Source organism: Nicotiana attenuata, chromosome 6, assembly GCF_001879085.1.
Source record: "Nicotiana attenuata strain UT chromosome 6, NIATTr2, whole genome shotgun sequence".
NCBI classification, from domain to species: domain Eukaryota; kingdom Viridiplantae; phylum Streptophyta; class Magnoliopsida; order Solanales; family Solanaceae; genus Nicotiana; species Nicotiana attenuata.
Window position 1 is genome coordinate 32,197,509 of NC_031994.1, and position 18,753 is coordinate 32,216,261.

Here is an 18,753-nt window from a genome sequence, read left to right on the forward strand (position 1 = left end):
AAACAACAACAAACTATACATTGTATCAAAATATTATATTCATTAATATATTACTATATAATACAATATATATATATATATATAATATTATATAATACAACATTATTAAACCATGATTAACGACCATCCAAGCAGGCCATAAGACGGAGGGAGTAGTTTAAAAGAAAAAAAAGAAGACATTGTCTCCGAAATGTTTTTGGAATAGTCATTATTCCTTCTCCCATATGTAAGCATAATGACATCACAATGGTGATATGCATTCTTATAGTGGATCCAGATATGGATCTTAATCTTAATTTAACCTTCCTAGTTCTCAAGAGACTTATCAATGAACGAAGTCTTGGGATAAAGACAAAAATTTAGTATAGTATTTCAAGATTGGCCGGTAGAAAAGGTGTCCCGGCCACCTTGGCATCTACTCAGCAGTTTCTTTAATTGTATATGGTCAGCACACCCTAAAAGCAAATGCTATTCAAAACTTGGAGACCAAAGTAGAGGTAACTATGTTGGTGCTCTATATATATAAAGGCCAGCATTTACTGAACAATAATTCACACGAAGTGTTCTTATATATATTGCAGTTGAAAAAAAGAGAGAAATTAGATGATGATGATGCAAGATGTCTGGACTCAGTTGGGTCCAACTATTGCAACAATCATGTTTGCCTGGACCATGTACCAAAACTATTTTCCTCACGAACTTCGTGGTCATATTAGGAGGTATACCGATAAACTCGTGACCTATTTCTACCCTTATATGCACATTATTTTTCATGAGTATGAAACTGATGGCTGGTTCGAGCGTAGCAAAGCTTATGTAGCAATTGAAAGGTACCTAAGCAAGAACTCCTCCACACAAGCTAAGCGTCTCAAAGCCAACGTAGTCAAAGATGGCCAATCTCTTGTACTAACAATGGATGATCACGAAGAGGTAACCGATGAATATAAAGGCGAGAAAGTCTGGTGGATTTCTAGCCAACAAATAGCCAACAGACAGACAATTTCTTGGTACCCTAGGGAGGATGAGAAGAGGTATTTCAAACTCAAGTTTCACAGAAAGAACCGCGAGCTTATCACCGCTTCATACTTGAAGTATGTGTTGGATGAAGGGAAGGCAATTTCAGTAAGAGAAAGGCAGAGAAAGTTGTACACAAACAATAAGGGAGATGGTGGGTATGGATACAGGAGGAGAATGTGGAGCCAAGTAGTGTTTGAACATCCATCAACATTTAATACTTTAGCAATGGAGCCAAACAAGAAACAAGAGATTATGGATGATCTTCAAACATTTAGCAAGTCAAAAGACTATTATGCCAAGATTGGCAAGGCATGGAAGCGTGGTTATCTTCTATATGGTCCTCCAGGAACCGGTAAGTCTAGCATGATTGCTGCAATGGCTAACTTCTTACAATATGATGTCTATGATCTTGAATTGACAGCGGTTAAGGACAACACCGAGCTAAGAAAATTATTGATAGATACTACTAGTAAGTCTATCATTGTGATTGAAGACATCGACTGTTCGCTTGACCTTACCGGCCAAAGGGAGAAGAAGAAAGACGACAAGGAAGAGGAAGTAAAAGACGAGAAAGATGCCGTCAAGGAGAAGATGAAAAATCCAGAGGAGAAAAAGCAAAGCGAGGTGACTTTATCTGGGCTTTTGAACTTTATTGATGGGTTATGGTCAGCTATTGGTGGTGAAAGGCTTATTGTTTTCACTACCAACTTTGTGGAAAAGCTTGACCCTGCTTTAATTCGGAGGGGAAGGATGGATAAACACATTGTGCTATCATACTGTTGCTTTGACTCCTTCAAGGTGCTTGCATATAATTATCTAGACACTGAGTCTCATGATCACTTTCCTGAGATTCGTCGTTTATTGGGGGAAACTAATATTACTCCGGCTGATGTTGCTGAGAACTTAATGCCCAAGTCTTCTAAGGAAAATGCAAACACTTGTTTGGAGAGACTGATTAAAGCTCTTGAAAATGCAAAGGAAGAGGCAAAATTGAAGGCTGAGGAAGAAGAGAGAGAAAAGGCTAAGAAGGAGAAAGAGGAGAAAAATAAAGAAGCAGCTGCTGAAGAAGCCAAGAATACTGATAAAGTGAACGAAAATGGGAAGTCGAACAGTAATATTGTCAAGGAAAATCCAGAGGGTAATGTTGCTAAGGAAAATGGTAAATCAGAAAATAATGGTGTCAAGGAAAATGGTGATGTTAGTAAAGGTTGATCATGAAAATGATTGATTAATTAGGAGTTCCACTTAAAACTAGGATCCAATAATTTTGAGTAGTTTTATTGTGTTCACATTGTTGACTTTGTTATTCAAGCTATTCGGATGGAAGTAGTGGACGTCGCAAACTATATTTAGTATTGGTATACCTTCTTGTGAAATATAACATTTTCATAATTTAGTGATATCAATTTCTCATTATCTTTTAAAGTTAATTTCACAAGCTTGATAAAAGATCAACTATGCCTAATAAAAGGACTATGCGGTTGCTGAAAATATAATCTGATTTAAGATTCGGAGTCGAATTCCACGAAAAACTAGCCTATTCGCTATAACTTTTCGGTATTACCAAGAACGAGTTTAATCAGCTTTCCGAATATCAAGATTCTAGTGTGTGAATTAAACTAAATTACTTCAACTGCTAAGATGCAGAAAAAGAATATCAACTGCCTGCCGGTAAGGCCGACTCCAAAATCAGCACAAGAAGTGTAGAATATAGTATGAGTACAACCGACCCCATCTACTCTATAAGTGCCGAGCCTAACCTCGACGAAGTAGTAATGAGGCCAAGGCGGTCACTTACAATAACATGTATGCATTGTAATAATAATAACAAGGAAGAAAACAGGAAATGAAAGTAAGGCCATTTATGAAAATAAACTCAATCCTCGAAGTCAGTGAATCCAAAATATCAATCCTCAGAATATCATATAAAAATTGCTGAAAACTGACACAATACACCAATGAGTGCAACACACACAATCCATTGTGGCACGCAACCCGATCCCACCGTATACAAACAATCCTCCCTTATTCCACCATAACATCATTTATCAATATCAAGAATCGTATATAAAATCTGTTGCGGCACGCATCATCAAAATCGATGTCATAATCCTCCCTTATTTCACCATGTCATAATTTATCAATAACAAGTATTACGTACACAACCGTTGCGGCATGCAACCCGATCTCACCATATCATTATAATTAATATCAAAATCCTCCCTCATACACCATATTATAATTGTTGCGGTGTGTAACCCGATCCACAAACATTGTCAATAAAAGCGATCAATTCAATAGCTCAATTTACAAGAATCTCTACGATTAAGGAATATGAAAGCAAAGTAATAAATAAACCATGTACTAATCAAAAGTATGCTACAAATAATATAAAAGCAACAAAACAAGCCAAGTATGTGATAGTTAAAGTGTGCAAGAAGACAATTAAGGCAACTAGCAATTAACCACGGAGTCACGGAAGGGACGAACAATTCAACACAATAATAATTAATGACAAGTAGCAAATTACGGCACAGAAAGAAATTAAAGCATGTAACAGTTAAGGCATGGAGTAAGATAATTCATGAAATACGAGAAAAGTATGGAAACAATTAATTTGACAGTGTATATACACTCGTCACCTCGCATATACACCGTTACACACGCAGTTTACATAACCTATAGTTCAAGGGTTCCTAATTCCCTCAAATCAAGGGTAGACCCAACACTTACCTCGCTCTGCAATCAAATCAAAGCTCAACTGAGGCCTTTCCTCTAAAATTCGCCTCCAAACCAATCGAATCTAACCAAAATCGACTTAATATCATCAAACAATGCCAGAAAAATCAATTTCAATAGATAAAGCTAAGATCTTTACTCTTTCCCAAAAAGTCAACAAAAGTCAACCTGGGGCCCGCCCGGTTAAAACCCGAGTCCAATGGTAGATTCCGACTACCCATACTACCACGAGTTCATATATGTGATTAATTTCAAAATTCGAGTCCAAATCGACTCTCAAAACTCAATTTCGTATTTTTCTAAAACTTGACAAACTTTCACAAATTTTCACTTTGATTCACATGATTTTGATGTTAAAATCTAAGATAAGTTGATGGAATATGATTAGAAATGGATTAGAATCGCTCACTCAAAGTTCAAAGATGAAATTCCCTCTTCAAAATCGCCTCCTACCGAGCCTAGGGTTCTAAAATTTGAAAATGAGGCTAAAAATCTCGTCCCTCGGCTTTTTGTCCAGTCGCAGATGTCGCATATGCAACCTGGGGTTCACAAATGCGAACCCCGCAAATGTCAAGAATCTATTGCAAATGCGAGGAATCTCACAGCTCTGTTGTCATCGCAAATGCGATGATTTAATCACAAATGCGAACATGGACAATCCGCAAAAGCGATCCTAGTGATCGCAAATGCGACCACTACCCAGGCCGGGCCATTATCACGAATGCGATTGGGAGTTTGCAAATTCGAACTCTTCAAGCCACTATGCTCTTTGCAAATGCGATCATGAAGTTCACAAATGGGGCTGTCGAAAATGCAACCAATATCTCGCAAATGCGAGATCTGAGAACTAGCAAAAATCTGAACTCCTATGAACTCTCTGAAATGCGTCCGAAACTCACCCGAGCCCTTGGAGCTCCAAACCAAACATCCACACAAGTCTAAAAACATCATACAAACTCGCTAGAGTGATCAAAACACCAAAATAACACCTAGAACTACGAATCGGACGTCAAAATGTATGGAATTTTCAAAGAAACTCAAGAACATGCAAATTTAGAACCGGGCGTCCGAATCACGTCAAATCAACTCCGATTTGCACCAAAATTTTCAAACAAGTCATAAATGGTAAAATGAACCTATTTCAAGTTCCAGGACAAAAATCTGAACTCAGTAGCAAAAACTTCAACCTACGGTCAAACTTAGGTATTCTTTAAACCTTCAAATTACTAGTTTTCAACAATTGACATTAAATCAAGTTAGGGACTTCCAAATTCGATTCCGGGCATATGCTCAAGTTCCAAATCATGATACTGATCCACCGGGACCGTTAAAATACTGATCCAGGTTTATTTACACAAAATGATGACCGTAGTCAACTCAAATGAGTTTTAAGGCAAGTTCCCACATTTTCTTAAATTTTCCACATAGAAACTTCTCAGAACAAGACACGGATTGTGCACGTAAATCAAGGAAAACTAAATAGAGCTAGTCGAGATCTCAAAACACAGAAATAAAGGCTAAAACTCAAAATGACCTATGGGTTCATCACATTCTAACAACTCATTACAACCATGTCAAAACTTTGTTACTTTTAAACCCGCTTTAAACCCAAGTGATCGATCACTCAAATAATTAGGAGTGACAATGTTCAACAACAACCTAATCTAATGCTCTTTCTCAAGAAACACAAGATAAACGTTCGTCCTCGAATGGACATAGAAAAGTACCTGGAGTGGTGAAAAGGTGTGGGTATCTACTCCGCATATCCGACTCAGACTCCCACGTGGCTGCCTCGATCGGTTGACCTCTCCACTGCACTCAAACTGAAGGATAACTCTTAGACCACAACTTTCGGACTTGCCGAGCTAGAATGGCCATCGGCTCCTTCTCATAAGTCAAATCCTTGTCCAATTGGACTGAGCTAAAATCTAACACATGGGACAGATCACCGTCATACTTTCGGAGCACACATATATGGAACACCGGATGGACTGTTGATAAACTGGGTGGCAATGCAAGCTTGTAGGCCACCTCACCCACTCTCTCAAGAATTTCAAAAGGTCTAATATACCTAGGGCTCAACTTGCCCTTCTTTTCGAACCTCATCACACCCTTCATGGGTGAAACCCGGAGCAATACCCTCTCCCTAACCATGAATGCAACATTAAGAACTCTATGGCCGGCATAACTCTTCTGCCTAGACCGAGCTGTGTGAAGTAGATCATGAATCATCTTAACCTTTTCCAAGGCATCCTGAACTAAATCGATACCCAACAACTGAGCCTCTCCCGACTCAAACCAACCAACTGGTGAACGGAACCGCATCCCATACAATGCTTCATAGGGAGCCATCTGAATACTCAACTGGTAGCTGTTGTTGTAGGCAAACTCCGCAAGCGGCAAGAACGGATCCTAAGAACCCCCGAAATCCATAACGCAAGCGCAAAGCATATCCTCCAATATCTGAATGGTGCGCTCGGACTGTCCGTCCATCTAGGGGTGAAATGTTGTACTCAACCCATGTACCTAACTCATGCTGTACGACTCTCCAGAAGTGCAAGGTGAACCGCATACCTCAATCAGAAATGATGGACACGGGCACACCGTGAAGACGGACGATCTCACGGATATAGATCTCAACCAACCGCTCTGAAGAATAGGTAACTACTACTGGAATAAAATGTGCTGACTTGGTCAACCTATTTACAATGACCCATAACGCGTAGAACTTCTTTGGAGTCTATGGGAGCCTAACAAATAAATCCATAGTAATACACTCCCACTTCCATTCAGGAATTGCAAGCCTCTAAAGAAAACCACCAGGCCTCTGATGCTCGTACTTGCTGAAAATTCAGACATCGGGCTACATATGCAACTATATCCTTCTTCATTATCCTCCACCAATAATGTTGCCGCAAATCCTGTTACATCTTGGCGGCACTCGGATGAATGGAATACTGGGAACTGTGGGCCTCATCAAGCATCAACTCACAAAGCCCATCCACATTGGGCACACAAATACGACTCTACATCCACAAAATCCCATCATCTCTGATAGTAACCTACTTGTCACCACCGTGCCGCACCGTGTCCTTAAGGACAAGCAAATGGGAGTCATTATATTGGCGCTCTCTAATGCGCTCATACAAAGAAGACCGAGAGACTGTGCAAGCTAGAACATGATTAGGCTCCGAAACATCTAATTGTACGAATTAATTGGCCAAAGCACGAACATCTGCTGCTAGCGGCCTCTCTAGAATATACGCAAGGCTACCTATACTCACAGCCTTTCTACTCAAGGCATCGACAACCGCAGTGGCCTTCCCCGGGTGATACAAAATGGTGATATCATAGTCTTTCAATATTTCATACCACCTCCTCTGCCTCAAGTTGAGATCCTTTTGCTTGAATAAATACTGAGACTCTGATGATCCATGAACACCTCACACGACACGCCGTAGAGATAGTGCCTCCAAATCTTTAGTGCATGAACAATGGCTGCCAACTCTATGTCATGAATAGGGTAATTCTTCTCATGAACCTTCAACTGCCGCGACCCGTATGCAATCACCCTGCCTTCCTACATCAATACTGCACTGAGCCCAATACGAGATGCATCACAATACACCATGTATGATCCTGAACCTATGGGCAACATCAACACTGGCGTCGTAGTCAAAGCAGTCTTGAGCTTCTGAAAGCTCAACTCACACTCATTCGACTACCTGAACGGAGCACCCTTCTGGGTCAATCTAGTCAATGGGGCTGCTATGGATGAAAACCCCTCTATGAACCGGCAATTATAACCCGCCAAACCCAGGAAACTCCAAATCGTTATAGCTGAAGTAGGTCTAGGCTAGTTCGGAACTGCCTCAATCTTCTTAGGATCCACTTTTATGCCCTCAGCCGATACAACATGCCCCAAAAAGGCGACCGAGTCTAACCAAAACTCACACTTTGAAAACTTGGCATATAACTGACTATCTCTCAAAGTCTAAAGTACAATCCGAAGATGCTGTTCATGCTCCTCTCGACTGCGAGAGTAGATTAAGATATCATCAATGAATACAATCACAAAAGAATCCAAATGGGGCTTGAATAGCCGGTTCATTAAATGACATCGCTAGGAACTTATAATGCCCATACCGAGTCTGAAAATCCATCTTAGGGACATCTGATACCCTAATGTTCAACTTAGCCAGACCTCAAATCAATCTTCGAAAACACCTTGGCACCCTGAAGCTGATCAAATAAGTCACCAATCCTCGGCAGCGGATACTTGTTCTTGATAGTGACTTTGTTCAACTGTCGATAGTCTATACACATCCTCATCGACCCATTTTTCTTCTTCACGAACAACACGGGCGCAACAAGGCGAGACCCTAAGTCTAATGAATACCTTATCAAGCAAATATTGCAACATCTCCTTCAACCCTTCAACTCCAGCGGGGCCATACGGTATGGTGGAATAGAAATTGGCTGAGTGCCCGGAGCCAAATCAATAAAGAAGTCACTATCTTTGTCGGGTGGCATCTCCGGCAGATCTGCAGGAAACACCCTCTAGAAACTAAATCCATGGAAGGAACCTCCGCACTCGAATCACAAACATAGGCTAAATATGCTAGACATCCCTTCTCGACCATTTATCGAGCCTTCACATTATAAATAACCTTGCTGGTAGAGTGGCCAAGAGTCCCTCTCCACTCTAATCCAGGTAACCCCGGCATGGCTAAAGTCACCGTCTTGGCATGAAAATCTAATATAACATGATAAGGTGACAACCAATCCATGCCCAGAATAACATCAAAGTCTACCATATCAAGATGTATAAGATCTACACTAGTCTCAAGACTCCTAATAGTAATCATACACGAGCGATCGACACAATCTACAATAATAGAATCCCCCACAGGCGTGGACACATACACAGGAGCACTCAAAGAATCACGAGTCACAACCAGATATGAAGAAAAATAGGATTACACGTAGGAATAAGTAGAGTACGGATCAAATAGAACTGAAGCATCTCTAGGGCAAACTAGAACAATACTTTTGACAATGACGTCATATAACTCGGCCTCAGATCTTTCTGGGAATGCATAAAATCGTGGTTGGGCCCTACCACCCTGACCTCCATCTCTCGGACGACCTCTAGCTGGCCGGCCTCCACCTCTAACGGCTTGACCTCTTCCTCTAGCTGTCTGTCCCCTGCCTCTACCTGGCTGAGCGGGCGGTGAAGCAGCTGGTCCCGGGACTATGGCACGAGAACTCTGTTGCGGCATGCTGCTTAACAATCTCGGACAGAACCTCCTGATGTGGCCAGTACCCCCACACTCAAAACACACATCATGCCGATATGGCTGCTGAAGCTGAAGCTGACCCGAACGGGCCAAATAACTACGATGATATCTCTAGATTGGAGGCGCATTGATAGGAGCCGATGGTGCACCGTAGGCTGGCTGCCCAGAATGAGATACATAAGGACCACAATTCCCCAAAGCACTGTGTGATTCCTGAAGTGCTAACTGAAATGTCCTGGGAGGATGGCCTTTACCAAAAGTTCCCTTGCCTCCAAATGAGGCACTATTGAAACTACAAGAATAACGAGGCCTCTTATCAGACACCCGCCCCCTCTTCTGACCAAGAACCATCTCGATCCATATAGCAATATCTACCGCCCTCTGGGAAGAGATATCATCTCCAGTCTCCTTGGCCATTTATATCCTGATAGTGAAAGTGACCCCATTAATGAACCTCCTCACTCTCTCCCTCTCAGTAGGGAGAAAGATAATGGTATGGTGAGCTAGGTCCATAAATCGAGTCTCATACTAGGTAACAGTTATACTACCCCGTTGAAGACGCTCAAACTGCCTGCGATAATCCTCTTTCGGAGTGACTGGAATGAACTTCTCTAGAAATAGCTCTAAAAATTGATCCAAGGTAAGTGCAGGCAAACCAGCTGGGGTAGTCAACATATAATCTCCCCATCATCTCTTGGTGGAACCAGTCATCTGAAACACTGCAAAGTCAACCCCATTGGTCTCAACTATACCCATGTTGTGCAACACCTCGCGATAATGATCCAAGTAATCCTGTGGGTCCTCAGAAGGTGCACCGCTGAAATGAATAGGGAAGAGCTTGGTAAACTTATCCAACCTCAACAACGCCTCAGAAGACATAGCGGGCCTATTACCGGCCTATGCCGCAACAACCAGCTGAACCACCCCAACTGGATGGGCTACTGGAGTCTGATACAAGGGAGACACCTGCTCTGGAGTATGAGTACCGGGAGTCTGTGCTCCTCCCCCAGCCCGAGAGATGGTCGTTACCACCAAAAATGCACCGATCTGGGCCACACTCTCCATAAGGCCCACCAAGCGGACTAGAGCGTCCTAATGCACTAGAGTGGCTATGAATCCCTCAGCTTCGGTGGTTCAAAAGATGAAGGTTGTATAGAAAAATCAGCATCAGGGGTTCAAAGATGGGGATGCAAACACCAAATACTTTCATAGTCTAATAAGGGGTAGAAGAAGAAAGTTATATATTCACAAGACCAAGGATGAAAATGATAATTGGGTACACGGTGATGAGGCTACAAGCCAAGCAGCTTATGATTATTTTCAAGAACTATTTATTGACCCAGGAGGTACCATCAAAGAAGACCTTCTCTCATGCATCCCAACCACTATTACCTCTGAAGACAATAATGTCCTTTCTACAGATCCCACAATGACTGAGCTAAAAGAAGTAGTCTTTTCCATGAGTTCTGCAAGTGCTGCAGGCCCTGATAGTATGAATGGTAAATTTTATCAAGCCTGTTGGGAGATCATCAAGTCTGATTGATGAAGGTTGTACTGGCCTTTTTTGGAGGAAGAACCATGCCCAGATACATGACAAGTGCCTATCTTGTCCTACTTCCAAAAGTGGAATTTCCCACTCCCTTACATTGTCACACCTCCTTTTCCATTACTACACCCCGTGAAGGGTATAATAAAAGGGAGTTATTTCCAACTTGAAGTGACAATCGAAACGGGATTATTTAATTAAAAATCAGAGTTGCCACTTGGGAGATTTATGGTGTCCCAAGTCACCGGTTTAAATCCCGAATCGAGGAAAAGAATGACTCTGTTATTACAGTCTGCGAATCAGAAATCCGGGTAAGGAATTCTGTTAATCCGGGAGAAGGTGTTAGGCACTCCCGAGTTCCGTGGTTCTAGCACGGTCACTTTGATCCTACTTGGCTCATTAAATTATTTAATTACTGATTTTAGAACCTATGTGCTTATGCTTCTTTCCGCTTTTAATTAAGAAAATTATCTTGAAACGGGTTACGCGTACGTATACCCGCCCGTTTGGTGCGTCAAAAATCATGTCACGCGAACGTGTCCACAATTAATAATGCTGTATTATTATTAAGAAGATTTGGGCCGAAGTTGCGCGAACGCATACTCCGGTTTTGTTTTTAGAAGCGTAATTGTGTTACGCGAATGTATACACAATCACACTAGTATTTTAAAACGTCCCTAAAGGATATTCTACGAAATATTAGTCATTTTTACATCTAGGTCATGAAAATAATGTGAGGGCCATATGTGATTTAATGAATTATGTAAGCTAAAAATAATTAAAAGCTTGCAACCCATTTTATTATTAAGAAAAGATTTGATCGAAGTTGCACGAACGCATACTCCAAATTAATTTTAGGATTATGGTCATGTTACGCGAACGTATACGCAACCACAATCGTATTTTAAACGGCCCTAAAGGCTTGCTACGAATATTAATCATTTTTATATCTAGGGATTTTGTGGGAAGATCAAGAGCTTATGAACTAAGGAAAAGCCAAACCAATGCATCAGGAATTGATTGAACAGACTCATACAATTGATACATGTTTAACTTATGCTATTCATTCTTAGTGGGGATGTGGAACTAGGCACTCGATAATCACAATTGAGTAGAGAATATCATTTAACTGAACAGATAATACCAAACAGTGATATTTACATTTAGCCGCTAACATGCTGAGTTTATCACAGAATCACAACAACAAAAGCCAAACCAACTAGTGGTTAAATCAAAAAGTTAAGCTCTATCGATTTCTTCAAACTGCATTGGCGAAGCTCAAAGAAGCAAAAATGATCTTCAGGCTACCAAACATGGACATCAGTTTCATTTCTTAATGTGCAACCAAGTTAACAGATGCCATAACTCCCATTCAGGTGGGACAAGTTTCAATCATGGAAGATAGATTCAACTGAACAAATAATTCAGTCAAGCTGAGACTATCACGAGCTTGGATTGATTTTTATCCTAACTAAACCAACGACTAACTCTAATAGATTACACAGAATAGCACACAAGGTTCTTAACACTTGCTTTGAGCTTACACCAGCAAGGGAGCTACAAGACTCGCAATAAACTCAGAGGAAGCACGATAATGGTTCACAATTCCTTTGACAGAGTATTGAAATGAATACATATATGCAGATTTCATAACAGTAAAAACTCCTGCAGTAGTCATTTAAACTGCAAACACACTTCGGACAACAACGAAACAAGCAAGAATTGGACCAAATAGAGGTGAAGAAGAACTGGTGGGGCCTAGCTACGCAGAATCAGCGAAATAATGACAACATAGTACCCCCATGGCTCAAACAATCTAGCTCAAGAAGTTTCAGATGCCGAAATACTCTAGCATCTACAACAGACGGGATTGCGCAGCTAACAATGATCGAATTCGAACAAAACCAACAGATACAGTCCAGAATACTTAAGATACGAACACATGAACATGCCGCTTATTGACAACTCACTCAGATGATGTGCAATTAGTTACCCCCAACCATACAAGTGAAAACCAAACAAATCGAAGTTTAATTAATATCCCTAAGCTGCTGAACTAGTTGACCATCAAATGAACAGTGATTAGAAGGAGTCTCATGGCTTATTGCAAGTTTAAACTCCACACACAAACAAGAATTCTTTTTTTTTAAAACTCATCCCCACATATACCAACTTTGAGGGCTACTGGGCAGCCATAATAGTAGTGCCATACTACTACACAAATTTCATGTTTAATTCTGTTTTAAGAAGTTTAGTGACAGAAGTTACATGCTGAAAATAAACATGTACAACCACTGATCCCTTCAACATGGTGAACCTCACAGAGCAAATATTATCAAAGGGGAACTTCAACAGATTCAAGCCAGCAAGACATGCGAAAATGATCATGAAATCAGAGAAAGGGGAAACTCTTCAGTGAATCATGTCGAGCACATTGAGATCAAGACAGAAGATACAAGCAGATTAACTTGAATATCGAAGCATACCATATGCGCAGAAGAAGCACAAGAAAAAGCTCATCTTATGAAGCGATCGTTCTTTAACAACATGACCAAAATTCTGACCAACAACACTTTGAAAAACCAACTGTTCAAATAAAGAGAATGATTCTGTTTGATGCCTCTAGTAAATGAGGAAGATTTCACAAGAACAAATCACTTAAAGTCTAGAAAACATACATCATGAGAATAAACGTCATAGTTTCATGCTCGCTTAACCATCACAAAACTGAACACATCGTTCATCTGAAAGCGACGGAATGATAACTCGACACCAAAATAACAGTTAAAGCATAGAAAACATAGAGGACGACTACTCAACAATGACTCTTACTGATTGAACGTACTCAAGCACATCATACCGTTGAGAAGAAATTCACCAGCAAAAAATTCAATCACAGAACAAAACACCATTGAACAAAATCTCATAGCTCAAGACACTTTAAAACAGAGATGTAGAAGAGAAAAGAAATTGAACCTGAGATTTCAAACTTCCTTTAATAATTACAGACTCAACAATACACCTTTCGACTCCAAATCCTAGCGAGGTTTAGCAGTAACTCAGCAGGACAACAGTAGAAAAACCAAGCTTGAACTTCAATTCATTTTTCATCTCTTCGGAACTCAAAAACGGATTCAGAAAATAAAAATTTGTATATATGTTTCTCTTAAACTTTGAAAGTACTCTTCAAAGAAGAAAATGGAACCAGAAAACCAGAAAATAATTCAAGCCTTTCAACTTTTCTCCAAATTTTTATTCTCCAGCCCCCGGAAAAAAATCTCCTTCTCTGAACCAAAAACCTCGATATATATAGCCCCCCTCCAAACTTCTATGCCCTTCTTCAAGAAAAAATCCCCGAATATTCTTTTTGAACGAACCCCGACAGATGGAGAGGGAGGATCGATTCAAAATAAATCCACGGTCCCCATTTTTCGAAATTCATTCACAAGAGCGCACATGAGAGAGGAAAATCTGATAGAGGCCGTTAGACTCTTGCTGACGTGGTGAGATAAGGTGCATGTGAATAATTTTGGTTCACTCGCCTGAGATTTGGCGAGTTCAGACGCGGTTGAGATGAGGAAGAACATGAACAGTGCGCGTCTTTGGGATTTAGGGATTAAGCTCTCTTTTCTTTTAATTAAGGGTTATTTTGGGGAATGGGTCGGGTCGGATCAATGGGGCTGGGCGGGTTAATGAGAGGGGAAGGTTGGGCTCAATTAAATTTGGCCCAAATTGCTTTTAATTTCTGATTTCTCTTTTACCTTTTCTTAAACTTCAATTGTTTTCTTTTTCTCTTTTCTTATTTTCAAATTAATATTAATACCTAAATTAATTCTTAAACTAAATTAACTTACAAAATTAGATTAATCACTCAACAAAATATTTTCAACAATTAATTAAACCCTAGATTAAAGAAAAACTATAAAAGGTAAAATTAAAAAGTTAAAGACGCAAAAAGAATTATTTTTTTGTAATTTTCTATTTTTGTAAAATAACTAACTTACTAATTAACCTAAAAAAAATGTAAAATTAAGTCCTAAATGCAAATGCATGGTATTTTTTTGTATTTTTCATGATTTAAGTAAAATAAATTATCACAAAATCCTATAAAATTGTAAAAAATTGAGAAAAATTATTTTTCTTGAATTTATGGGAGTAATTCATATAGGGAAAAAATCACGTGCTCACAGCTGCCCCTCTTTGCTCGGAAACTAGAAGAGTTTTCGTGCAAAGATAAAGTGAGCGGATACGAACGACTTTTGCCCGTTTGAATACTCCGTGGGAAGCATTTTTGAAAGATTTGAGCGCACCCTGCTTTCGAGGTTGCCTACATATCCTTGGCTAAAAAGGAATCAGGTCAGTGAAGTTCGGGAAGGTCTGGTAGCTAGGACTACCATGAAGCTGTGGTTTCACTGTTGCTGCTGCTGCTACTGCTTACTGAACCTCCTTATTACACAGTGTCAAAATAAAAAGAAGCTAGACTAAGCTATGATCTATAAATTACAAAAGTCCTATCTATGTCTTCAAACTTGCTCTTGTGTTGCCTTGCCGCATTGTTGACTTGTATTCTTCCGGTGAAATTCCTTTGTTACCGACTTGACTTGTAATCTGAGATGTTTTCCCTTTCTCCAGGGGGACGCCTGATTGCTGAACTCGAATTGTACTTTGAGATGCTTTCCCTTTCTCCAGGTGGACGCCTGACTACTGAACTGTATTTTGAGATGTTGCCCCTTTCTCCAGGTAGACACCTGACTGCTGAACTTGAATTGTATTCCCTTGCTCTCCAGGCGGGCTCCTAACTGCTGAACTTGAGATGTATTCCCGTGCTCTCCAGGTGGGCTCCTGACTGCTGAACTTGAATGTATTCCCATGCTCTCCAGGGGGGCTCCTGACTGCTAAACTTGAAATGTATTCCTCTGTTCTCCAGGCGGGCTCCTGACTTCAACAAAAATGGACAAAAACAAAGAAAATCTCTTGCCCCAGTTTGGTGACTGGGCGTCATACTACCAGATATTAACAAGAATTGGAAAACTGAAACTTGAATTGTAATACCTCTGTTCTCCAGGCGGGCTCCTGATTGCTGAAACTTGAAATGTACGCCTCTATTCTCCAGGAGGGCTCCTGATTGCTGAAGCTTGAAATGTGTTCCCTTGTTCTCCAGGTGGGCTCCTGATTGCTGAACTTGAAAAGCATTCCCTGTTCTCCAGGTGGGCTCCTGACTGCAACAAAACAAACAAAGAAAATTTTCTGCCCCAGTTTGGTGACTGGGTGCAGCATGTTATCAGATATTAAAAATTAAAAGCTAAAATTGAATTGCACTTCCCNAAAACACAAAAAGAAAAGGAAAATCTCTTTTAATCCATTTCTGAATGAGCGATCCTGACTAGATGTCCTAGGCTCTGTCATGACGTCCAAACTTCGCTAAGTAAAATCCACACCTGTAATGAGAAAACTTAAACCAACACTATGTGAGACAATAACATTCCCTACTAGACACATGCAAGACATGGTTGAGGCTATTTTGCAAAATGACTTATGTGGGTTGCCTACGTATCACGCCCCGAAAGACGAGAATTAGGTATGCGTAGTTTGGGCAGATTGGATACGGTTGAAAACAACTAATCTAGAAAAAACATATTTTTGGTTTTTCTTGAAAAATGGTGAAACATGCAAAATCTTTTTGGATTTTCTTTTTCTATTTTTTTGATTTTTTGATTTTTCGAAAAAATAATGAAAAAGTGCAAAATCTTTTTTTTGAATTTTCAAACTCTTTTTTTTAACAACATAATTGGACCCAACTCGCTTTATCTTCACACTTCACCCTCTCTCTTTTTTCCATTTTTTTCTTTTTTATTTTTTCATTGCCCTCAGCTATCATTGGTCCGCCAAATGACCCTTTTACCCTTGAACAAATGCAACATGTAGCACATAGGATGCATCAAGATGGTCTGTTATTTTGGGTACACCTGTCCTAGACGGACCCAACCCCTGTGTTGAGTCCCCTAAGTCAAATGCACGTGATGCAAACAAGCGCTCCTACTAGGGATCCGGCATGAAGCTGTATTTTTCTAAGTTAAAATCCTGGGGTTTTTGTCTAGACTTGGGGTACCCGAGCGGACAACTGGGGCCGAGGAGGGGGCGACGTACCGGGAGCACTAAAGTCTGGCCGGCCATGTCGCTTGCCCAGCCTCGCTCTATTTGGTATAATTTCTACAGAAAAGCGGGCTACGCGAACGTATGCACCATTTTCAGAAGACTCAAATGGGGTGGCGTAAGAAGGCAATTATATACAATTCAACAATATTAATGCGGTAAACAGATAGCATTTAGCACAAAGGTTCACAAAATACAATAATATCAACAATAAATAAGCCAAGAAAAAATCATAAGACAAACTCGAATTCTTGAACCCTGAACAAAAAAATTCTGGGTTCATTATCCCCAGCAGAGTCGCCAGAGCTGTCACACCTCCTTTTCCATTACTACACCCCGTGAAGGGTATAATAAAAGGGAGTTATTTCCAACTTGAAGTGACAATCGAAACGGGATTATTTAATTAAAAATCAGAGTCGCCACTTGGGAGATTTATGGTGTCCCAAGTCACCGGTTTAAATCCCGAATCGAGGAAAAGAATGACTCTGTTATTACAGTCTCCGAATCAGAAATCCGGGTAAGGAATTCTGTTAACCCGGGAGAAGGTGTTAGGCACTCCCGAGTTCCGTGGTTCTAGCACGGTCACTTTGATCCTACTTGGCTCATTAAATTATTTAATTACTGATTTTAGAACCTATGTGCTTATGCTTCTTTCCGCTTTTAATTAAGAAATTTATCTTGAAACGGGTTACGCGTACGTATACCCGCCCGTTTGGTGCGTCAAAAATCATGTCACGCGAACGTGTCCACAATTAATAACGCTTTATTATTATTAAGAAGATTTGGGCCGAAGTTGCGCGAACGCATACTCCGATTTTGTTTTTAGAAGCGTAATTGTGTTACGCGAACGTATACACAATCACACTAGTATTTTAAAACGGCCCTAAAGGATATTCTACGAAATATTAGTCATTTTTACATCTAGGTCATGAAAATAATGTGAGGGCCATATGTGATTTAATGAATTATGTAAGCTAAAAATAATTAAAAGCTCCATTTTATTATTAAGAAAAGATTTGATTGAAGTTGCGCGAACGCATACTCCAAATTAATTTTAAGATTATGGTCATGTTACGCGAACGTATACGCAACCACAATCGTATTTTAAACAGCCCTAAAGGCTTGCTACGAATATTAATCATTTTTATATCTAGGGATTTTGTGGGAAGATCAAGAGCTTATGAACTAAGGAAAAGCCAAACGAATGCATCAGGAATTGATTGAACAGACTCATACAATTGATACATGTTTAACTTATGCTATTCATTCTTAGTGGGGATGTGGAACTAGGCACTCGATAATCACAATTGAGTAGAGAATATCATTTAACTGAACAGATAATACCAAACAGTGATATTTACATTTAGCCGCTAACATGCTGAGTTTATCACAGAATCACAGCAACAAAAGCCAAACCAACTAGTGGTTAAAATCAAAAAGTTAAGCTCTATCGTTTCTTCAAACTGCAATGGCAAAGCTCAAAGAAGCAAAAAAGATCTTCAGGCTACCAAACATGGACATCAGTTTCATTTCTTAATGTGCAACCAAGTTAACAGATGCCATAACTCCCATTCAGGTGGGACAAGTTTCAATCATGGAAGATAGATTCAACTGAACAAATAATTCAGTCAAGCTGAGACTATCACGAGCTTGGATTGATTTTTATCCTAACTAAACCAACGGCTAACTCTAATAGATGACACAGAATAGCACACAAGGTTCTTAACACTTGCTTTGAGCTTACACCAGCAAGGGAGCTACAAGACTCGCAATAAACTCAGAGGAAGCACGATAATGGTTCACAGTTCCTTTGACAGAGTATTGAAATGAATACATATATGCAGATTTCATAACNAGAGCTAAAATTGAATTGTGCTTCCCTTGTTCTCCATGTGGGCGCCTGATGACTGAACTTGAAAAGCATTCCCTTGTTCTCCAGGTGGGCTCCTGACTGCAACAAAACAAACAAAGAAAATTTTCTGCCCCAGTTTGGTGACT

At 40.1% G+C, this 18,753-nt stretch overlaps 1 protein-coding gene across 1 annotated transcript; it reads left to right on the top strand.

Annotated features, from left to right (window-relative positions):
- On the top strand, positions 503 to 2,419 carry LOC109226789 (AAA-ATPase At3g28580-like). Its single transcript, XM_019391653.1, has one exon. The coding sequence runs from the start codon at positions 604 to 606 to the stop codon at positions 2,227 to 2,229; it is 1,626 nt and encodes a 541-aa protein (XP_019247198.1). The 5' UTR covers positions 503 to 603; the 3' UTR covers positions 2,230 to 2,419.